Below are 16,144 nucleotides of genomic sequence, written 5' to 3'. Positions count from 1 at the left end.
CGGAAGTTATAGATCCAACTGCAAAGATAACAACTATTACCGCTGCCCCCTTAGTAAGATATTCCCTGGTTTAGTCATCCTCTTACATAAAATACATTTAGCATGGAAAATCAGTTTTTCAGAAGAATCGCTTTTGCAAGCTCTGTGCTCAGTTTGCCGGGGGAGCTAGAAGGAAGAGCTTAAGAAAGGACATAATATGGGAAGTGCTAAGAATTCCCCTCTCTCATGAGGTTATTTTGAGCCTTTAGAGCAATACAGCAAAGAATCTCTTGCTTTATTTCAACAAAATAGTGACCCCGTACAGCTTTACTAACAAGCTCAAACAGCTTTCGAACTGTTGGGTATTCAGTGATATTAACAAAAATAAGTAGCTGATAATGCAAACTGAGAGCATACAGAGATTTTCCTGCAGGCATGTTATTTCAACATTAAGTTATGTGTTTTTGGGGAATGCTAAAATAATCTGATGGGTGAGAAATACAAGCACATCAGAAAGAAATCCAGTGGAAAGTTTCATTCAGCATGTCACCTATAACCATTTTATCAGCAGACATGTCTGCACATCCATCATCTTTGTTTTGCCAGTTGCCTAATTTTGTTAAGCAATTTTAATCTATAAACAGCTATCTCCTTGAGTAATATTGTCTTAAACTCATTAATGCATCTTTCATGTCTGCAGAAAGAGTCCTTTATGCAGACTGCTAAGATTCATGTTGAACCACTGACTGCAACAGGAGCCAACTCAAAAAGCAGTGAGATTTAAAAAACAATTTACATGTGCTATTATGTTTATTTTTATTGTTAAAATAAAAAGTTGAAAAATCTAGTTATATTTTTTTTTTTTGCTGTTTGTTCACTTGGTGCATGCCACTTAGCTTGAACACTGAGAACAAAATGAGCTGTTTCACCTTTGTTTACAGTCGATTTTAATTTCATATTCCCATGCAGTAATACAAGCTACAGTATGCTACATGGTAGGTACAGGTCAGTACAGGAACCAGGACAGAAGGATCAGATTCCAAAATCTTCAGTAGAAAATGTGTTTCAAACAAAATTTAAAAATAAATCCTAAACCCTTTACAATTTTAAAGAAGTCATAGCAACCTGTGTCAAATTTTGGATTGCTTGGCCTTGCAGTATTTCTTTAAAAGAACAAAGCAATTACTTTATTGTCAGCTTTTCTTAATTGCCTCCAGTAAAATCCCTTTGTTAAGATACATAAACAGATATAATTATTAAGAATAAAAGGGGAAGCAACTGCAAATTGGCTTGAAAAATTACCTAGGAACAAGAAGTTTCCCCTACCGAATACGATACACTATGCCAGCCTTAATTTTAAAAAAATGCAGCAAAAATTGATAAGTTTATACCTTTTACAGTTGTCAGAAGCCTTTCAAACAAAAATAGATGTTGTATCGTCTTACTGAATCTATAGACAGAAAGCTCCAATGTTTCTGCTGTTACTCAGTTTTGCCAAGCAAGAGTGGACTGAAGTTAACCACTGTGGCCAGTTTCACAGTTCCTCTTCAAAAACCTTACTGGCCCTAGTAATTCTGCCAAGAATCATATGGTTTTTGCCCTTCTGCCTGCTTGGAAAAAGCTACCTGCAGCAGCTGAGAGCACTGAAGGCATTTGCAAAGGCTGAGAACCTGGATGGATTTAGTATCAGACTTAACTGATTTAGGTTAAACTGGTTTACTGAACTTCCGTCCCAGACCCCCTCCACATTCAAGTTAACTCACAGTCCCCCAGCATCCCATGATGTTTTGCATCTCCCTGGCAGAGTCCCCCAGCATCCCAGAATGCTTCTTCACAAAGCCCCTCTAGCCAGTTAGTCTTGGCCCAAGCGGTCTGCTCTAGCCAAGCAAGGAGATGCACTCTAATGCCCCTCCAGCTTCTGGCCTGGGCCACTTACAGGCATACGGCTGCATTTCCAGAATCAAAAGTAAATGTCTGTTCACTTGCTTATTGGTTCAATCTATGCAGCTTAGACTAACCTGCGAAGATTAAATCAATTCAGCCTTGAGCTTTATAACTGTCTGTACTTATCCTCAAAGGCTAAGACAGACTGTGCCTTCACCAGAAGCTAACTGACAAAAAAACCCTGCCCTTCTTATAAAAGCTGGCACAGTAGGCAATGCAGGGATCTCACTTAATTCTGGCTGTGAACCTTTGAAAACTCTACTCTCTGATTATTTAAGTCAGCTTGTGACTCGTAGATTTAATCCTTCAGCCATAAAGAATCTAAATTTTTTTTCCAGTTTATTTTCAAAATAAGTCAAAAAAATTAAAGAGTTCAGTTAATCTTGGAAGCTATCCACACTGAAAGAAACAAGGCTTTTTAAGAGTAGCAGCGATCATCAGTAAATCAAAAAAAGGCTGAAAAGTGTATAAAAGATAATACTCTAAGTGGGATCTGAAACACAACCTACAAGAAGGATAGGCCAAAGTAATGTTAGGATTTAGTCATAGAAGTGTGATTAGACAAAACCTGCAAGTTGTTATGACATTTCTTATAACAGCAAAGATCAGAAACAGCTTTAAAATTCCACAAATATACAACAGTGGCATATTAACCAGTCTAAGCATTACCAGCTTTTTATGAAAATCCATTCAAGCAGCATATGCATTATTCAAGTACAGTAAAACCCTATTATCCAGCATTTTACTAATTGGCATTTCAATTAACTGGAATTTCCAACCGGCTGGATGCTGAGGGGTGCGGGCTGGGTGGGAGGGAAGGACTCGCACGCGGTGGCTGCCACCCACCACCCTGTGCTGCTGCCACTCCACATGCAGCCACTGCCACCACCACCCCCAAGTCCAGCCGCTGCCACCCCCTCCTCCCAGCTCCACATCTAGCAGGAAACCACCATGCCTCAGGTAACCAGAATTTTCAGATTACTGGCACCCCCCATTCCCCACTCACGCTGGAAAACAGGGCTTTTACTGTATTTTCAATTATATTGGAGACCCTATATAAGAAGACAAGCTTTTGATCATCCCTTAATTAACTGTATATAATTCACAGCTCAGGCTGCACTGCCACAGGCTGCACAGCATGAGCAGATGAGGCTTCAAATAACCAGCATCAGATTCCTGCCTCCAATTGGTATAGCCTGTTAGTTCTAACATTCTTCTAGACAAAGCCTTTACAAAAATCTTTGTACATGTTCTATTTTATCTTTTTAAAGAAAAAGGTAGAAGTCACAACCATGCCATCATTTATTTTTATTGAAGGCACAGGATTCATCTGGTGAATAATACTCTCTCCTTTCCATTTTTGCACTTGCATAAAATTACTCAGTTTAATATCTCTAGTTATGCATTTAAAATTTAGGTGAACTGCTGTTGGTAACCTTATGCCTATCTTTGCTCTAAGCAAGCTACTAAAAATAACCTTTGGATTGAGTGTGGTCTGTACATTTAATTTTTTTAATAGTAGGTACCAATTTATTTTTGTTTAAATGAGTTAGCATCTCCTGAAAAGCATGTCATCATACTAGTTGACTGGCTGGATTAACAGTGAAGAGACTCAGTTGATGAGAGAAATTTAAGGAGTAGAACAGCTTTTCAAGACAAAATGACAAAGCCAGTGTTTTGGGCAGAAACCAGCTCTTTTGCACTTGCTCTCCTCTCATTTTTGTTACATAATGAAATACTTTATCTTTGCAGTGTATTATCTGATTATTTGCCATAAGAAGCTTTTAGGCTCTTATATTAGTATATCATGTACAAATTTGTTGGATACCAATAGCAGGACTATTTTGCCTGGATTCCCCACCTCTATCTCCAAGAGCACTGCAGCAGCTCTTGGCCTCCATGTAATCAAATTTAGTTTGCATGATAGTTAAGCACATGGTTTGTTTTCAGTTTCAATTTTATGAAATCAGAAACTTGGATTTTATAATCAAGGTCAAGTCAAAGGTCCTCCCCAAGCCTTAACGGCCCAGTAGACTAGCATGGTTAAGACGCATCAGCTTGCTAGCTATGGAAGACAAATTCATACTACCCAACACAGCAGGTTGCTCCTGACAAAAGCTTGTTTCTCTGAATAGTTAGGCCATAAGGTGCCACCCCACCCAACCTTCTACAGCAGGGGTAGGCAACCCCCCCACACATGTGCCAAAGCACACAAAGGCATTCTGCTTGGCATTCACACCTTGGGGAAGGGGCTGGGGCTGAGCTGCCACAACAAAGATAGGGCCCCTCAGGGCTCCTCTGCTGCCCACCCCTGCTGTGCAGTTGAGGCTGTGGGTGTTTTTCGCACTCTGCCCAAAAACATTGTTGACCCTTGTTCTACAGGCAGTGATATGGCTACCTTCACACCTGGCCACCTTTGAATCCCCAGCCCAAATGATGCCACAACGATAAGCTCAGAGCATGTTTCAAGAACACTGACAAGACACCTGGATTCTGAGGCCCTTCAGCCATGGAGCAGAACTCCTCATGCTTCTTTCCCTCTCCCTCTCATTCAGTACCAAGGGGCTGATTCCTGCCTCCAACTGGCCAATTAACATCTGCTTCCATTGCCTCCTTGTTAAATTATCAAGCACCTTCCCACTTCCCTTGATACTGCCCCTCATAGTTGGGAAGCACTCTCCAATTAACATCTACAATGCCACTTCATCATTCTCCTTTAAATCACTCTTTACAAGTCTTTCTTTACCATGATACCTATGAAAAAATTCGACCAAACTTATGCTGCTGGTATGCCAAAACTACTGCCTACAAGACTGACTAATATCATCTCATCTTGAATCCCTCTTCTTTTTTTCTTACACAGTCATTTCTATGGAGCAGGGACCATCTCCTGGTACTACGCTTGCAGTGTCTGGTGCAGCAAACAGTCCTCCAGTGGCTCTAAAATACAAATGTTGTCATGGTACAAGAGGTTACCAAAATGCTTTGATATATGAAGACGATGTCTTTAGCACGCCAGTCAGATACCGCACGCACAGAACACAACCCCTGAATTACATCCCTGCTGCCCTGCGACGTCCCACGTTCCCCAGTCCTTGAAGGCTCTGCTGTCCAAGGTTTTAAACAAAAATAAATGAAGAGCTGTCCGTACATATACCCAAATGTGTTTCAGTCATCTGGAGAGAGGCAAGGCATGGTGAATGCCAGCAGCGGCAACATACCCTCACACGCAGCTTGCTGGGAAAGGGGGCACTCCTGCACCGCCTCACCCTCCTTCCCTCTCAGCTCCCTCCCAGAGCAATTTGGTGCCTGAAAAATAACGAGGGCCGGCGCAGCCCGCCCAAGCTGAGGCCGGGATCTCTTCTGTGGGGACAGAGTCATGAGGGGCTCCACTCCCCTCCCCCAGGACAGCCAGCCCCCTCCTCCTGTCACGACTCGACCTCCTCCAGCAGCTGCTGTGGCCGGGGGCCGCGGGGAGAGACCCAGAGCCACGAGGCAGCCGGCCCCGTCCACAGCCGCCCCCTCGCAGCGCAGGCAGCGGCCCCGGCAAAGGAGCCCGGGCGGGAAGCGGCGGCAGCTCGGGGAGACCCGCCCCCAGCCCCCGACCCGGCGGCTGGGAGCCGCTGGCGGCCGCGCACCTGGATGTAGTTGGTTTCGCAGTACTCGGCCACCCGCTCCAGGTTGGTGTAGCTGTCGAACAGGGCCCGGCGCCCCCCCGGGATCTCCTCCTCCAGCAGCATCTGCAGCTCCGCCATCTTCACATCCTCCTCCTCCTCGCCCGCGCGCAGCTCAGCGCAGCACCGCCGCTGCCGCCGAGACCCGGCCGGGAGGGAGGGAGGAAGGGCGGGCGGAGGAACACCCACCGCCGCGGCGGGGGCGCAGCGCAGCCCAGCTGGAGCCGCCGCCGCCGGCACCACTGCGCAGGCGCCGGGCCCCGCCCCGCCCCCCGCGCGCTTCCGGTGCAGCCAGGCTGCCCGGGGGTCGTATCCGGCGGTGCGCCGGGGAAACGCTTCCCTTTGCTGCTGCCGGTGGGCGGTGGAACCAAGGGAGGCGCCGGGGGCGGGGACGCCTGGGGGGTTCTGCGGTGCGGCCGCCGTAGCCGGCTGGCAGGGCGCTCATCCTGAAGGCGGGGGAGAGGGGCGCCCCTGGAGCAGTGCCCCAGTCGCGAGCACGGGCAGGCAGTCTCCGCCCGCTGCCCTGCAGTGTGCGGGGTGGGGTGGGGTGGGGGGTCCCAAGGAGCCGCTCGCTGGCCGCCTGGAACTGTTGTGGGGGTAACGCGGCGGTTTCCCACGTTTTTCTCCTTTAAAGGAGAATGTGCTGTTAAAGTCCGTTGAGTTCATTCGTGGTCCTTTCACGGCCTCTTGCGACCCGCCTTTGCGTCAGACCCACGAAACGGTTCGAGACCAGCTAGCTCTCTCAGAGATCCAGACTCAGAGCACGAGCGGACTCGAGCCGGAGCTCGCTTCAGTCCATGCTCTGTGCCCTTTGCCACCGTCTAAAGCAGCGATTTCCCAGCCGGGGTGAAGCGGCAAGGCAGAGACCCTGCCAGAGCACCCTGGGCTGCTGCCAGATCCCTTGAAGGGCACTGGCACACATGAGGGGATGAGCTCAAGAGATAAATTCAGGCTCTGGCTCGTGCCCCAGAGACCTCTCCGCAGCATCGGCAGCCTTTCTGCAAGGGGTCTGCCCTGCAGCAGAGCGATTTGGGTATCAATGGGTGCCACTCGATTCACTAAAGTTGTGGCAGGGGCCTCGTGTCCAGCAGAGGCGGCCTTAAGTACAAGTCAGTTGAGAACCTAAACCGTTAAGACTTTTGTTGCAGTTTCTACCCTCTCCCAACACAAATTTCACATGTTTCTGGGGCCCACGCACTTCTCAGTAGAAACTTGGTAGCACTATGAATAGGTTCACTTTTGCTTGCAGTCCCATCATTACGATCATTTGTTCTGTAGTGTTTTACTCAGACCTTGAATTCCTTTCAAGGAAAGCTTCTTGTAGCTGGTTTGACACAGTAAGCAAAGCTTGAGCTTTTCACACATGGGGTATAAGATGCAAAATAGGCTGCATTTGCAAGGTAATTATAACTGGCATTTGAATATTACTGCCAGCCCAAATGTTAGTCGCCCCAAATATTACTATTTGATGACAGTATTCAAAAATCATTCATTTACATCTGATTTTAATACTTTATGGGGAACAACTAGATCTCATTAAAGTCCTAGCAGACGGCAGCTTTGGCCTGGGCCTGCTGCAAACGGAAGGGCTGCAAGGGACCTCAAGAGGACACCTAGTCTAGCCCCTGCTCAAAACAGGATCATCCCTGACTAAACCAGCTCAGTCAACTGTCTGCCTAACTTGATGAAGATTCCCCAGCTTCTCTAGGTAGCCTGCTCCAATGCTCAATCACCCTCATGGTCAGAAAAGTTCCTTCTAATCTCCAACCTAAATTTCCCCTGATGAAGCTTGAGGCCATTGCTCCTCCACAGTACAGTGATTTTCCTTTCATCTCTCTCTTTTATACACTTTGCTACTCAGCTGGTGAAAGCTGATGACTCTTGAACGCAGTTAATGTCCACAAAGGAAACAAATACAAACACTATCTAGGATAACATACAATATGAAAAATTGTAGGATTTAATTATACACTAATATTAAAATAGATATTCTGAGTTTATGATCAACAAATCCAGGAAAAGTACTAGACCAGTGATTCTCAATCCAGATGCTATGCCACTCTGGGGTACCATGTGATCTTTGTAAGGGTACAATGTTAGCATTGGTAGTTGAGCAAACACCTACACGTGATTCACAAATAAACCCAGAGATGTCAGATAGGAATCCACAACATCAAAAACATTCTGTCCTATAGTGGTTTGAGTTCCTTGCAACAGAAGCAATCCTTTATTATTTTCCTGCAGTCAAAAAAAATTACTGAAAGCTAAGAGCTAGCATTTTTACACAAGAGTTGCCATGGGCCTAAGACGGTTGAGAATTATTGTACTAAACGTTATTGTATGTTCCCAATTCCCAGTTGTTTCAGAGCTATAGGAAATTCTTTCAAAATGCTAACAGCAAGGGTTTTTTTTCCATCCTTAGCTCAGCATTGTACGAAAGAAGTACGGAGTAAGTGGAGCAACTCATATGCTAAACATTATGACAAGCTTTTTAAGCGTGTCTCTATCAAGGCTTATTTTTTTCCTCAAGTTTGTGTCTTAAGTTCCTTGAATAACTTGAAAAAAATATTTGCTAGTAGTTGTTACCATTATTCCCATTCCATGAACTTTGACTTTTTGGTCACTTTAAACTAATTTATTTAGCAGCAGTATGCCAGTGTCATGCTAGCAGCATGTTTCCAGACAGAGGTCCAATCATGCTGCTACTGTTATCAATAGGAGCTTTGTCACTGACAACAATGTGCACCAGTGTCAGATCCTTGTGCCTTTTAAGTAACTGCTGCTCACTTCTACTGATCAGCAAAGGAAGAACAAAATGTTTCTTTTGTAGGGAGTCCACATAAAAGGCAGCCATTGTACAGGGGTTAAAGGAAGGGTAAATTATGAGCCACAAATGAGTATGCTTTTCAAAATCAACAGAGACAAATGCATAATCCACCATGGCCAGAGAAGAAGGAAAATTTAGTGACTAAAGCACACTCAGGATCAAGAGAGATAAGTCGTATTTACTCTGACTTTGCCTCTGGTTTTTTGTGACCTCTGGCAAGTCATCTAATATCTTTACCATTGAGATGATATCTACACACAAGAGTTTTAAGATACAATTTGTGATTGTTCTCCTTTAATCAGCATATGAAAGTTGTGTTTTGAGTCTTTTGTGCAAGGCTCTTGCTCACCTGCCTAGATAGAAAATGTAATCGTTTTAGTAAAAATATTTCAACTTCCCCAAAATAATTTTATTCAGATCTGGGTATATGCACAACGGTAAATGATAAACTAGCACGTGCATCACCCTCATGAGCCTCACAAGGCTTCTTCTACAAGTATAACATGGCTTCAGGCTGTATGACATTCCATTTTTTTCCAGTCTTTATATTGCAAGGAATTGATTGAGGTAGTCACCTGCTGGAGAGCCCCCAACTCTATAATACTTTTGTTGTTGTACTGCCTTTGTTGTTCCGGGACACATTGTTACCAGGGATTTGGAGCTAACATGGGGCCTCCATCTGGGTTGGCCTGATCTTAAACTGATTTCCTAGGTTATTTTGGGATCTGAAAGAAATCACAGGATTTGCAAGCCAGAGCCACAACTTCTGGGAAAATCCTGTTCAGTCCCTTCCCCTAAGGGAAAATTTGGGGGTGGGGAGGGGAAATCACTACACAAAATAATTCCTGGATATTCCTTCCATTCAGCCTCCATGGGCTTTCCCACGTGAGCAATGATTAGCCCCCCATGTTTGTTAAAGTGTTTTAAAATGTGTTCAGGGTGTTATGTGGGTTAAAATTTGCAACACAAATTAGTTAGCATGTTTTAATTTTTCTACAGACAGTTAAGATGAACAAGACTAATTTACATTTCATAGCTATGACCAGTATAATGCCATATAGATGTGTGAAGACAATGAAATAGCCCGTTATAAATATTCTACAACTACCAGGACTGAATATTTTAATTATGTACATTCTCAGTATTGGCAATCCCAAAAGTTCAAAAATCATGAGTCATACCCACAAAACATAAGCTTTTTTTAAAAGATTAAGTCACATTTTATATTCTGGTTTCTGATTTTTGTTCAAGCGAGACACACATCCACTGTGCATTTGACTATTACACGGGAACCCCCACATTATAGATTTATAAAGTGATACTGGTCCCAACTTCAGGAACTCTGACTGTAAGACCCCACTGAAATTAAACCACAAAAAATGTGTTTAAAGTGCTGTCTCTAAAGGTGTGGATTTTCCAGATTCTAACAAACCCAGTTCCAATTATCCCAGACCCATATTTGCTACTCCCTCAGGACCATATTAATTATGCTCCCTCTTAGTCCATAGCCTCAACCCCAGATGTTACATCGCCTCCTCCTGCAGCGCCAGTAGTTATTCACATACATACTCTGGGGGCTCTTTGGACATATTCCAAGCCAAGATGGTGGTGAGGAGCTCCAAAGTTCTTCATTCATCCTTTTCTTTTAAATTAGTCATATTATTGGAGAAGTTATTGCAGGTACAATAACGTGATCCTTCTGCTAGATGAGCTTGTTGCCAAGACATTTAGGGGGATATTTCCACAGATGTTACAGTTTCTGTTTTGGATTAGCAGCAACACATTTTGATAAGGGAGATTGTAGTTGCATCATCTTCCACCTAACCTTTGGCCTTTAGGTCAAATCTGTGCACGCTCATTTGTTCTCTGTTCTCTGACTGATCTTGGCAGAGAGATCTCACTGAGAGCTCCCATCTGTGGATCCTACTCCCCATGATCTGCCGGATGATCTGTCTTATGATTTTTAGGGTATAATATAAGGCTTTTTCTTAAGTGTGCACATGTAACCCCTATTGCTTTAGCATCTCTCACAGGTTCATAGTTAGTACCCTACTATCCAAACAAGGTAGATGTTTTTTAGGGTTTCCTCTCTGAATGATTTGTGGATTTTAATTTAAATATGAGGAGCCCTCATGGCATGGCAATGGTCACCCATGATCCCCTATATAAATATGTATTAATGTAAAATATAGCTTGAATTAGGGCAATTATAATTTATTCCAATTACACTTCTCTAATTTTACACAAATGAGTCTCCATCTGTCAAGTGAAGTGATGTGCTAAAGTGAATAATTTTTCTTTACTCTTTCAGTCTTAATTACTGGGTATTAAACACTTTAATTTTTTTAAGCTTTTATCCTCTATTGGAATACTTCCCTATAATTAAATGGATTCAAGGTCAGGAAGCAAATACAAATAGTCTGAAACACACCATACAAAAGATAATTAAAAATTATCTATACAGGCATCTACTCAGGTCCAGCTGTGGGGGCAGGAAACAAAGGTGATTCCTCCAAGCTCCTCCCACTAAATAAGCTTCATCCTATGTAACTCAACAGAATCCAGAGCTCCTCACAGCAGATTTTACAAACATGCAAAATATGACTCTGTGCCCCCTGAGCTACCTTAGGTCCCTTGAAACAGTCTCCCGCTCACTGGAGCTTTAATAGCACATTTTTAATTGGAGGAAAAATCATGGCATGTCCCCAGTACACCCACTTTTTACACCAAAATGAGGCATCACAATCCATTTTGCAGCTTTATGTTTCTACTTCTTCTTTCCTGCATGAAGAACTAAATGATTAGCAGTTTGACCTTTAAATTACCATTCCTGGGTGTCTGAGTTGTCACCTCACTGGGAGAGATGGATCAGTTCATACCTCTCAGAGTTATTGTCCCATACTCTCTGAAGACACCTCTTCACCGGTTACGTTTTTAAGGTTTTTTGTTGTTGTTGTTGATAATTGGAACAGCTAAAATCTCTCTTTTAAAACATTTTAAACTAAAGCTGAAATTCCCTCAGCTATTTGGATGCCATGGAACTTAACAATTTTTCAATGAGCCAAAAGGCAAAAGAACTTTGCTACAAAATATGATGATAAATGCATACGTGTTCAAGTCCCTTTCTCCCTTTCACACTGATGAATGCCAAATGCCTAGACAACAGCATTCCAAGACACCGGAGTCCAGCAGTGGGGTAGAGCAAGATAATGAGATTAAACATAAAAGCTTCCCCATGTTCCCTTACAGTCTCATAGACCAGGGCATAGGCAATCTTAAGCAATGGCTACAGCAGGCTTTAAAACCAGGTAGCTAAGCCAGAGTCAAAATCTGAAGAACAACTGAGCTTCACCAGAGTCAGGGGACTGAAAAGAAATAGAGTGAATTCAAGCTGAAGTAGAATTTCAGGCACACAGAACTCAGGACAGATACTAAAGATGAGGCTTAATTTTAGCAGGGCTGCTCACGGTCTTTAGGAGATCCAATAAGCAGACACTTGTCAATGATCTGCTTGTCCATTTTATGATTTATTCTGAGGAAGAGGCATGGCCAACTAGGGATGCAAGGGGTGGCTTATCCAAGTTACATTGCACAATTATAAAGAATCTCTAGCTCCCTAGCACTTGCCTGTAACACGCACAGAGTCAACCCCAAAGTGCCACACAGGATTCAATTTGCATAAAGCAGATGGTTACAATGAACTGCATCAAGATCCAAATTCACATATAGCAGGGATGCTCAACCTCCAGGCCACTGGCCAGATATGGACCATGGAGCCGTATCATTCAGCTTGGGGATCTTCCCCCAGATCTAGACATTTAGTAGCAGGTTAGTGTTGTCAGTGGTAATTGCTACTCCCCTGCTGCCAAATTTCTGGACTTATGGGGAGCTATGTATGTGTTCCTGCATGCTAAAGTCCCTCCATGACCAGATCCAGACACATGGGGTTGGGTTGGCAAGAATTGGGAATATGGGGTCGGGCTCATGTGCATTCAGATTGTACTGGTGGACTGACCCTGTGCTGGATCTGGTCCACAGACCAAGCCTGCACTACTCATCTGGCTCACAGCCCTCCAAATCTTCACAGTGAAAAATATAGATAAAGTCATGGAGCCTGAGGCTACATATGCTTCACCTTGCTCTTAAGGTATTCCGCAGTTTTCTGGGCAGTCGTATAGCCAACAATGAACTTTCCCCTTATGAGAAACTGATTCTCATTAAAATTATTTCTGCGAAAACAACAGAAGTTACCCTCCAAGCTCTTTTGGCACCAGACAGTACAGCCATCAAAGGAGCAGTTGTCATTTAAAAACACCCTGAACTGAAAATGTGTGTTGCTAGATGACATCGTAGTAGCGCCATAGCAAGGGTGGGGTGAATGGGGCAACTGCCCCAGGCACCAAAGCGAAGGAGTGCCAACAGACACTGCCCAGCCAGGGTGGGGCAAGTGAAAGAGCCATGAGCGGTTCATTTGGGTGGGCAAGGGGACAGGGGAAGATTGGCTCCCAACTCTGCACTCACTCCCGGGCAAGCATGGCGGGGCCGTGTGCCCCCCGGATCTGTGCATGGGGCAAGGGCAGGCTGCCGCTGCAGGCTTTGCCCCGGTTGCCAAACTTCCTTGCCATGGCACTGCATTGCAATTTGATATTTAATGCTCCAGCCTCCTTCATAAAGAGTCAAGAGATTAAGCATAGATTGTTCATTCAGCTCAGTGAAATGTCTGATACAGTTAAACTTTTCACAGGGCCTCAAATTCTCTATTGAGTCTGAGATCAACATATTGCTGTGCAAAAAGGCCAGAGTGAGCACACTGGGAAATAATCTTCAAGGGATGCCAACACCAAGCAGAAGAAAAATAACTAATTTGGGGGTTTTCAAGCTTAATAAAAACGAGTAACTAAAACTCACAATGTCAAAAAACAAGAGCACAACTCAATCTCTCACCAACTTCAATTCAGTAGTCAGAAATACACAGCACTTAAAAAAATGTCTCTCTCAACTTCCAGGCAAATCCCTTTACTCTCCTTATGGCAGCCTGACTTCTAGGCTTTCATGATGACTTCCTGGCTGAGAGTCTCTCATTAACTTGACTCTGAAAGTCCTGTGTCCTTGTAAGGTAGCGCACCCCGTCTTTGTAACTTCCCTGGCATAGGGTTTGACATGACTTCAGAGGAAGGGTCTGGCAAAAGGCTTGAACAACCACTTCAACTTGGTCACCATTTTGTAGCTCCTGGACTATAACAGCTCCTACCTCTGTTCTGGCACTTGAAACCAGTGTGAGAAATAAGATATCGTGGTTACTAAAAGCATACAAAGCAGCTTTCAGGTAATAGTTTAAGCTTTCAAGGTGGTTACTTGTAACCTGAACTGGGCTAAGGGAATCCAGACCCCTGTCAAAATCCCTCATGGCCTCACTTTAGGATTTGACATACTGCCATTTCATCCACTTGGCGTGGCAGTGGGTATCCCCTCCAAGAAAGACAAGGATAATAGGATGAGAGTCCTCTTTTTCTCTGTAGGCATGGCAGCAGGGACGAACTTCCCTTCAAGAGCTGATGTCCCCACTCCCTACAGAGAAACAGGACTGGCCTCAATGCTCCTCTCCACACATCAGATACATTTACAAATGATGAGTGGGCTGGGCCACCTGCTAGCATGGTGATGGTGAAGCCCTTAAAACAGTTGGCATTGGAGATAATGATCCACTGAGGTTCACGGGGAATTCACCCCTTCACAACTATTGCTTCAAGTTTTCTGCAAAATTAGGAGCTGTTGCTGAATGAGTTATGCTTGGTTCAGATTTCCAATTTGCAACTAGATGGGCTAGAAGTATTTGTAAAGTTTTTCTTTAAGGTGTCAGACCTTGTTCAAAAGCTCATGATCTAGTGTAAACACATGACTCCAGGCTTTTGTCCTAATCCAGCACTGCTTGTAAATGTGTATGAACCTGGAGTAACAAATCCATATGTGCTGCTCCTAGATTACCCATGTCCAAAGAAGGCAAACATGCCTCCTGTGTATGGAGAGGGTAATGAATTATGTGCATGAAGTAATCTTCCCTGCTTCTTTTACACAGAGTTGAATAATCCCTTTTCACTAGTCTACAAAAACAGCCTCCTATTTGACTATGTGGTTTATGCTTATTCCTGAGTTCTCCCCCAGTCACTCTCTTCTCCAAAACGGCTAACAGAAAGGAGGTTATTAGCACTTTCCCTCACCCTCCAATAGTTTTATTGTGGTGGCAGTAGTACAAACCTTGTTGATGCGGTAGAAAACGACTAAAAATGTAGAATGATGCTTTTCCCACCAGGAGCTGCAGCTTTACCCAGCTGAGTATGAAGCTGAGTTGACAGAACAGTTGTTTGTAGAATTCAGATAGCCCTCCCTGCGCTGCTGCTCTGAAAGGGAATGTAAAGGACTAATTTGTTTCAATGGGAGAGATTTCTTTTGTGTGAATTTTGTGGAGGAGGGGGACTGGAAAGAGCTACAGGCTAGTCTCTGATACCAGTTCTGATACCAGTTCTTCCATTAAATTTGATGAATGAGTCACAGCCTTGTTTTCTCCCTCTGCTGAATTGATGCTTACCTACTTTGTGGAAAGATGCTGAAAGTCAAGAGTGGCTGGGATTTTTATTATTAAACGGCTCCTCTTGTCCAAATGGCAGAAACTGATATAGGGCTTAGTTCAAAGCAAACTGGAGCCTTTAAAAAAAACTCCTATTGATTTAACTGGGCCTTAAGGCTGGATCCTAGTAGGACTGGCTCTGACCTCAGATACACCAGTGTATCTCCAGAGGTTCAGAAGTGTCACTTCATATTGTATTCTGGTCTACTGGCTTAATGCCAGACCTAAGCATCAGATTGCTGAGCCTGCCATTTTGAGTGGAATTTCCAGACATTTTTGCCTGACAAAGGGTCGGTGGTTTGCAGTACATGAGATGGTAACACAGAATCGCAACACAGTTTGAACAGTCTTTGAGGGGAAGCCCAGAGGAACAATCTAGGTGCGGACTTGAACGCACAGCTGTCCTAATGAAGTCTGGAAAGTGGTGAGTTACAGTTAGGTTTTGACTTTTTGAACATGACCTACCTTTTGTCCCATTAAATTGGCATGACAAGCAGAGATCTACAGGAAACCCTCGTTATCCGTGGGTTTGGCGTTCGTGGTTTCAGATATTCGCAAATGCCGAACCTTCCTTTTTAAATACACTTTATACACTTCCAGGAGCTACTTGGGAGCTCTGTGCTTGCTGCCACTGGGCTCCCACCATCGCTGCCAGAGCTGGGGCCCCCTTTTACCTCCCCAGCTGTCAGGGGCACAGCATTCATGAGCACAGACTGTGTTCATGAACGCAGTGCCTTATTCACAGATTTTGCCATTTGCAGGGGATACGAGGACGTATCCCCTGTGAATGGCAAGGGTCGCCTGTACATTTTCCCATGTGAGAGATCTATATAAGAGGAAGGGCCTATATAGTTAATGTGCCATGTTTGTCTTTTTAAACACAGGGGGTCATCTTTCTTCCAGGTGTAACTTCAGTGAAGTAAATGGGTCCCAGTTCTGCAAGCTTTGCCCACATAATCTCCAACTGAAGACAAGCAGGGTGAAATCCTGGCTTCACTGAAGTCAGAAAGAGGGTCCCCCACAATCATTTAAACAAAGCCAGAATTTCTCTCTCTAAGTTTTAGGTGTGCAAGAAATGCAGGACCATGATTTCTA

General features: G+C 44.1%; 1 protein-coding gene across 7 annotated transcripts in view; it reads right to left on the bottom strand.

The window, feature by feature from the left end:
- The window catches only part of ABI2 (abl interactor 2), a 101,462-nt gene extending 95,688 nt beyond the window's left edge, over positions 1 to 5,774 (bottom strand). Inside the window, exon 1 of one of the 7 annotated variants that reach the window (XM_019553668.1) lies at positions 5,562 to 5,774. In XM_019553668.1, coding sequence (XP_019409213.1) covers positions 5,562 to 5,678 — 117 coding nt within the window. In that variant the 5' untranslated portion in view covers positions 5,679 to 5,774. The remainder of the gene's footprint in view (positions 1 to 5,561) is intronic. The other 6 variants (XM_019553667.1, XM_019553665.1, XM_019553663.1 and 3 more) reach the window with 6 other exon arrangements.
- Positions 5,775 to 16,144: the final 10,370 nt, after the last annotated feature.

The sequence above is a fragment of the Crocodylus porosus genome, unplaced genomic scaffold (assembly GCF_001723895.1).
Source record: "Crocodylus porosus isolate Cpor-Errol unplaced genomic scaffold, CroPor_comp1, whole genome shotgun sequence".
NCBI classification, from domain to species: domain Eukaryota; kingdom Metazoa; phylum Chordata; order Crocodylia; family Crocodylidae; genus Crocodylus; species Crocodylus porosus.
This window is presented reverse-complemented; position numbering and strand designations above follow the sequence as displayed.